Genomic DNA, 8185 nt, shown 5'->3' with positions numbered 1-8185 from the left:
CCAATTAAAATGAATAGCCTCAGTTTTGGTGATACAGATAAGAGCCACTAGCAGTTCTCACTTCGTTTTGGTGTATGGGCTTATCTGGTATTTGTGCTGTTGTAACTAAAAGCAGGATCTGGGAACTACTAGGCATCTGCCTTATCAGAATAATTAAGAAAAAATTACTTATACTGTGTTTGATGTCAAATAATAGTTTAATGAAATCTCCCACAGCCAATAGTTCTTCATAGTGCTATAAATGCTGGCCATCTCAAAATGAAATGGTTAAATAGCTGACACTTTAATTTGTGCTCTCAATAGTGTCCTGTTGTGTTTTCTAACATGGAAAGAATATAGTCTTTGCAATTAAGATGCAGGATTAAAACAAATGATGTGCACTGCTGTTCAGTGACCTACTGTTGCCAATGTAACAAAGAACGTGCATGTGATTTCACCTGCACTTGCCAATTTCCAGGTTTTCACAGTGTATCCACACCTGAGGGATTTTTATGCTTCCTACCCTTGGGACCCACTGCTCAGTGGAGGTCTCTTTGCTGAGCAATTGAGAAATGGGATACCGAAAACAGACAAAGAATAAACTCATGGCAGAAAATGCAGCAACTTCAGCTCTCTCATTGCTCTCCGAAAGCCGACAATGGGAAACTACAGTGGGCTGGAGACAGTCTACTAAGTAATTTATGACATACCGTGCATTCCTGAATGACTTTTTCCCTATTAGACATGCATTAACACATGGGAGCCTAACACACGGAAAATCTTATCTAACCTCAGAGTCCCCCACTGTTCCACTGCCTCAAGCTAGACAAGAGCTTAGACTACTCTGAGCCAACGCTACTGTCTTCTAAAGAGATTGTGCTACAGTTTGCTCTACCTCTGCTGAATCCCAACTTGAGTTTTAAATACACCTTTGAAACAATCATTGTACCAACACAGGCTTTATCTACTACATTCATTGCTTGCGTCTCAGCAGAGACTATTACCTCAAAAATCTGCTTTTGTTAAACATGACATTATTCAATGCTACCTCATTCCTAGTCACAAAACTTTCAAAAATCAGGGAAAAACCCTCATCTAAGACTGCACGCTACATTAAAGTACCATTTTTTATTTTTACATGAGGATTACCGTTCCCCCAGATTTCAATTGATTACTATGGACCATGCAAAATGCCACAGACCACAGAAGCTACATTTTCAAATGGACGTTTTTATTAATTAATCAGGCATTGAACCAAGTATTGTAAAATAAACAGATTTTGTTCGTTAAAAAAAGTCCAGAAGAATACCATTCATAGCAAACTTGTTTCCTCATAGTCATACAGAATATGCAATTGTTCAAGAAACAAGCCAAAAAGGAACACCTGACTAATTACTGTCAGTCTGTGTGTGTATATATGTATATATGCATATACACAAGTTACACACTATATTTGTGCATATACTGGTGTGTGTGTACGCATACATATGTATACATATATACACAAACGTATACGCACAAAGAGTACTGACTGAATGAATAGCCCACTGGAGAAATGTGGCTTAGCTCCAAATGAAGTATTCTGTGTTAAAATAAAAATGATATAGCAAGGCCTGTAGATAACAGACTATTCTTTTTCCATTGGCCAAAATCATGATCTGTCTTTAGACTCACAGTCTATATTTACAATGAAAATACATGAGATCATTTGGGATCTTTCCAAATTCATGGTATTCCATCCAGCTCAATCTCTGCCAACATTGTATGGCCAAACACTGAACAGTGTTTTCAGTTTGTCCACTACTGAAATCAGCTTCTAGATTTAATATTTCTGGCAAAAGAGAAGATACACAGCCTTGCTAAATGTACTTTGGTAATATACCCTTTCCTTTTAGGCAGAAACTTGGCAATAATCCTACATTAGAACTCCTTTCCTCCTGCATCTTTTTATCACTGTTTTGCATCAGTCATCTTCTGTAAACTCATTATTATAACTTTCATGCCACATCAGCTACCTTCCAAACATCCCAGGCTAGACCATCTGGGCCATGTACCTCAGACTGTATTAGCAGCATTGTGATCAATTACAAAATGTAATGTTTGGAGATTTATTTAGTTTTTCATTTTTGAGGGTATACATTTCTTTATTATTAAAGACACTATGATAAACACTGCAGTTCACTATATGTACATATTTTCGCTTATTTATGTCAATTCTGGAAAGATCAGTGGCTCCTACCTGTGAACCATGAGAGGGTGCCCCAGCTGAAAGCCACGGTACCAGCAACGTACTGTCAGACTTTTCTCCATTTAATTCAGCATTTAGCATGGCATGTAAAGGGAAATCAAAGGAACATGGATAGGCATTTATTTTCTATTAAAAAAAAGGAAAAAATCAAATAGGCATGTATGTATTCCTCATCTTGCTCATAAGTTTTCTACATCATCATAAGGCAAACTGTAGTATAGCTTGGTACCTGGAGAATCAGTGTTTAAAAAATCTGAAGCTGAGCTTGGGACCATTTTAGTTTGGACCCATTAGTGAACAAAGTGCATTAAGGCATCCTTTTCAAAAGACACCTAAAGCATGGTTATAAATTACTGAGCAAATCTTTTCTTAAAGCTGGTACTCAATTTATCCTCTTTCTACACAGACAGATTTTCACCACTTGCATAGTAACAACAAAACACTGTAGAAAAACCATTCCTTTAAAGTTGTCATATGCCTCAAGCATCTCCTAAAATGATCATTTATACATAAGCATTGTAGTAATTACAAAGGGCTTCTACCCTGTAGAAGGAAAAGAGAAAAAAAATGCACCTGATTCAGCTTTGAGATAAAGTAGGTACAGCCTCTATTGCCTTCACTGAAGTTCATCCACCAACAAACACCAGGATGAACGTAGGGCCTGCCCGTGCAGATTCCTACTGCTGCTGAAAACTTGTTATTTACTCCTCATTCACAAAGAGAACTGTACTTTCCCAAACAACTCGGGACAATGATAACTATGAGTAAACCCCAGCTGCAGTGTTTCTCCATACAGCACATGTAAAACAGATTTCCTTGCTTTGTTATAGAGACTACACAGTGTACAACAATGAAACATTTGTATTTCATTTGAAATCAATGGTAAAGTGGCGCATGTCTCACTTCCGAGTTGTTGGCTGGGCTTGCTATGTCGAACCCTGTAAAATCAGCAATAAGCATTCACATGTCTACCATCAGAACCGTGACATCTTCTATTACAATCAATCCTTAAATGATGCTGTGCTTTATCAAATTAGTCTACAGTCAGACCTTGGATTGGCTGCTCTCCTCCAGTATTGCTGATTCTCAGCAATGGTATCAGTCTTTCACATCCTCAGTGATTCCACAATGTTTCCCAAAGATGAAGGCAAAGCACTGGTAGATGGGAATGTTGCCATCAATAAAATAAATCACCAGATCATTTATCCACTCATGTTTCTAGGAGATATTCCACATGTTTTTTTATGAGCAGAGAGCACATTGCCCTGTGAACAGAAGTAAATCAAAATTTCTTCTTTTGCTGTGTTGGCTAGCTGCGCTTCCTCACTTGTTTATTTTTGTTCTTTTTGGTCTGCACCCTCCTATGTGCAAAGGAGAAATTATGAGATCTCGCACTCAATAAGACTGGTAATGAGAGTGCTAATATTGGCACGAATAAAACCTGCAGTATACTGACTTGTCCACTGTGCAGTTTTCATCCTTCCAATTTCCTGCTTTTATCCACTGCAAAATAAAATGATGTAAAGGGCTGATGAAACTTTAATTAATAGGACCATCAATGTGCAAAACAAGTCATTTTCTAGGTGTCCAAACCAGGCTTTCTCCTCTCTCTCTCTCTCTCTCTCTCTCTCCTTTTTTATAAATAATTTATAAATCTTCCTGTAAGAGACTAAATACAAAAACAACCAAACAAAACCAACTTCAAAAGAACGTTCTAAGATATTATTAAAGCCACTTCTTGTCCTTCCGTACAAAGTACACAGTAAAGAGATATTCTCCTCTTTTCAGTTCTGGCCGGATTTGGCAGTGACGGACGGGATGCTGCGTGGTCCACCAGCTCCAGGCAAGCTCCTGCGGGCAGCTGCCTGGCCGCCCTGGGAAGAAGCGTCATCCTACCTTTTGGCTTTTAGCAGTCACGCGAGCTGCTCGGAGGAGTCTAGGTGGTCAGGGATAGGCAAACCAGTTATAATGGTCAAACACTTATTCCACACAGTGAACGTGGGGCACACCGGCTGCCCAAATGTAATGTCAAAAGTGTAAAGGTGTAGGGTGTTCAAAGCATCGTAAAAAGCAAGGGAACCGTTGTCATAGTCCAGCAAAATTCCAACCCGCCGGAGGTGAGGTGCAGGCTCGATGGGGATTTCTTTGCTGTTGTGCCGCACCACCCACGTGTTATTGCAGCGGCAAAGCACCCAGGAGGCAGAATTCTTCCCGATCCACTCGTGCTTTGGTGCTGACTTGTAGGAAATACCAATGGCATACCTGGAAAACAAAAAACAACTCAAGGAAACAAATGCTTCCTGCCACGTTTGTCTCTTGGTGAAGTCAAATGTTAGCCCAGAGGACTCACTGGAATGCCCCAGCCTCTTACATCTGCTGCTTAATTTCTAATTAAGTGACGTTTCACCACAATATCTGCACAGGCTTAATTAATGTTTTTCCCCATCTCTCTTTTGGGTCTGAGAGGTCAGGGAAACTTCATTGTCCCTTGTATTGTCTGTAGTATGGCTGCTATGGTAATTTTTTGGAGCACTTGCCTCTCGTATTCAAAAGGAAGATTGTTGAGTACTCAGCAACTCAGAGTTTAAATCACCGGGCCTCAAATTTCCACTTCCAAACAGATGAATACAGAGGAATTCATTGATTTTAAAATACAGTGCTATCTGTCAGCTAATCTGATCTCTCCTTGCTCCTTTAATATATGGCCCAGAAGAAGGAATGCAAGAGTAAACATCAAAGGACACATTAAAAAAAACATTTTTGCCATTCCCAAATATGTTTTGCCAGATGTTGGTGTGGTTTTTAGATTCAAATGAGCATTTTTGAGACTGGGTTTTGGGCCAAGTGAAGCAATTGTAGGTGAAGACATTTGCTCTGCAAACCATAATTTATGGCAAGATGTGCAGGGTAAAAGGATTGTGAAAATGTTCTCATGAATGGACACTGAGGGCAAATACTTGATTTCTCATATATAACAGAAATGTAAAAGTTCCTCACGTTCTAGAGACACTGCAGTAGTTGTTGGGCTTTCAACCAACAGAGATTAATGTGCCATAAGTTACTCTATTTCCATTCCTTAGCGTTGGCACAGGCAAACAGCATTTTTCTTGTTTGAGAGAGTGGGCATACCTAAAGACCTTACTGATCTTTCCACTCCATTAACTTCCATCATGACTGTTGCCTTTGAATCCCAAAGGATGACATCTCTTCCACTGACTAAAGGGCCCCTGAAATCCACCCCTGTATGACACAGAGGATCATTCAGGAGCAGAGGAATGCACTCCTCCATTTCCTGCCCCTTGCTTCAAACCCTGGGGCACAGACCTACAGCTCTGCTGCTCCGTGCCCCCTCCCCAGAAGCAAATCTGACCTCTGTCCCTGTGAAACTGGATCATCAAATTGTCCTCATATTTTTTTTTTTTCCTTACTGAAGGACGCTAAGATCTTTCACGTTTGGTAAAGAAATGATCACACTTACAAAGTTCACTCTGTTGTATAAACAAGATGAAACTTTCTGAGCTCTCCAATTCACTAAAATCTTAAAATGTACTGTACGCGGGTTCAAAAAACAACCATCCCCAGCCATGGAGTAAAAGTCTTGTGAAGGCTGCTAGATATAAAGATGCTCTATCTGGCAGATTTAGTTCCAGAGTCCAAAAGTGCTGGAGATTGGGAAAATAGTCTGGAAAACTACGTGAAAGTATATGCTTGTCCTGCTCTTGTACTGTTCCCCATGCCTCTGCTACTGGTCTCTATCAGAGAAACTCTGCCAGGACTTGCACAGTGTGAACTAGTGATTCTTTTCACGTATATTTTTATATACATACCATGTACTCCCGCTTATAACCACTTCCCAGTAATGCCGCCCGCTGTCAATGAACACGTTGCCAGCTACTCCATAGCTCCCCTGGCTTGTGAATCGCTCTGGTGTGTGACTCTTTTTGGAGGATGTTTCATCACGTTCCACTGTCAAGTTATCATGAGACACTTTCAATTTTCTATGAGCAGATTTAGGGTCCAGTTTAAATGGCTGACCTAGAGAGGCAGAGACAAAGATGGCAGAAGAATGGTTTGGCTTTGATTTTGAAAAGGAGAGTGGATTAGCGAGCCCCTAAGAAGCCCACAAGATTACATAGCCATATTAATCTCCTCCTCTGAAGTGTTCCCGAGATAGACTAACCTAGTCTGTCCCTGCAATAGCTAGTTTGCATTGTCAGTTTACTGTCAATCTCATTGTGCACTAACTTCCCCGTGTCGATAATCCCTGAAAAGAGCCCTGCATAATCATCATGCCCATTATCTCTGACCTAGAGGTAACCTGAATACTCTAATTCTTGCATGTAATTGAAACCAATATACATGCTAATAAAGGTCTGAGGGTTGCTTTTTTCACAGCATATTAGATTTAGAATAAGTTATGTTCTATTAATTCTCTAGGGATAAAGCTCCATAATAACATCTTCATCGTTACTACAAAAAAGTATGATTTCAAATCCCACAAAATGAGTTTGAAAATAAGAAGAAGCACTAGCCTTGTCTGTTCGTTCACTCACAGCTTTATTTATAACAAGGACGGTCAAAAATTCAGGACCGCTTTGGAAGGATGCCCATGTGGTGCTGGATACTGTGCATTAAAAAGAAGGAAGTGAACTGTAACTCGGTCCAAATAATATGGTGTAAAAACATTACTGAGGCTGTTGCTCTTGGCAAGTATCTTTGGCTGTAGCACAAGGTTTGTAGACAATAACAGGAAGCTTTTTGGTAAACTGAACCCTGTAGATATATAAAGCCCGCCACAATTCTGACAGGCTTGCTCATTGTGTCAAAAAGCAGAATGATCATTCACCTCCACCAGGAGACAACTAGGAAACTATGACTCCATGAGTGGTCCAGCAAAGCCCTCTTCCCTTCTGACTGTCTTTCATATCAAGGGAAAAAAACCGGTAAGCAGAAGATTTGATGACATGCACAGAAAACAGAAATGAGCACTCTCATCAGGTCTGTGTCAGGCACTGACACGTGTACTTCAAATAAGATGTAAACTGTTCAGAGTTTATGAAGGAACAGTTAAGCATTTCTCATGCAGTAAATCTGAAAGCATTAATGTCGGGGGTAAGAAGAAATTCAGTTCATCTGAACAGTGACAGTCAATACGTGTTTGTTCAGATCTCTAGGCAATCTGAAAATGCAGACATTTAAAATGGGACATGATTGAGGCAATACTAATTCGCAATTAACATTATTAGAGATGGGTCAGGAATTAGATAAGGAGTACTTTTAGCTTTAGACTTATCATCTACTTTCATAATGTGTATTTAGTTATGTATTATGATCAAGTATAAAGTGAACCCGTTTAGGGGCACATTTTACCTGCTTTTTCTTACCGCTTGGTAGCAGTAAAATACCTACGGCCTGCCTCTCTAGTTAGAGAGTCTAACAAAGGTTAGTAGCCTTTGTGTTGCTGAAGCAGTATCTGAAGGATGTCTTTCCCCGTACTGAAGTATATCTGGTCACATCATTTCTCACAGTCACCCGAGAGACTGCTTTTGTGCCACACTGGGTCACAAAGAGACAAAAAGATAAAAGACTGCCATTTCCAAACAGGTCCTCTGGTTATGCATTTGCTTGTAGGTTACCAGGTTTAACAATAAGCAGATTCTTGGTAGCAGATGTGGGGTTTGTATGAGCAGCTTTTACACAGAAATGCAAGCCAGGTTAATAGCAGAAAGGGGAAAATAAGAAACATCTACGTGCCATTCCCTGCAGCCTCCTTCTTGCAACATTCAGTATCGCCCCTCTTCAAGCCCCCTCCCCTACAATAAGCAGGTTTCAGAGCGTGCACAAATCCCAGTGTTCCCTTTCCAGTGCTCAGAGCTGCCCGTGATGACTACATGACTGAGGGATTGGCTGGGACACAAGAAGAAAAAGGCTGAAAACCAGTCTTAAAATTCCTGTACT

General features: G+C 40.2%; 1 protein-coding gene across 3 annotated transcripts in view; it reads right to left on the bottom strand.

Moving 5' to 3' along the window:
* Window positions 1-1270: 1270 nt before the first annotated feature.
* Window positions 1271-8185, bottom strand: part of MID1 (midline 1) — a 151921-nt gene continuing 145006 nt past the window's right edge. For all 3 annotated transcript variants that reach the window (XM_072849496.1, XM_072849497.1, XM_072849498.1), the window contains exons 9-10: window positions 6055-6262; window positions 1271-4489 (exon numbers count right to left, since the gene is read on the bottom strand). In XM_072849496.1, coding sequence (XP_072705597.1) covers window positions 4141-4489; window positions 6055-6262 — 557 coding nt within the window. In that variant the 3' untranslated portion in view covers window positions 1271-4140. The remainder of the gene's footprint in view (window positions 4490-6054; window positions 6263-8185) is intronic.

This window comes from Ciconia boyciana, chromosome 1 (assembly GCF_034638445.1).
Source record: "Ciconia boyciana chromosome 1, ASM3463844v1, whole genome shotgun sequence".
In the NCBI taxonomy this organism is placed as follows: Eukaryota; Metazoa; Chordata; class Aves; order Ciconiiformes; family Ciconiidae; genus Ciconia; species Ciconia boyciana.
This window is presented reverse-complemented; position numbering and strand designations above follow the sequence as displayed.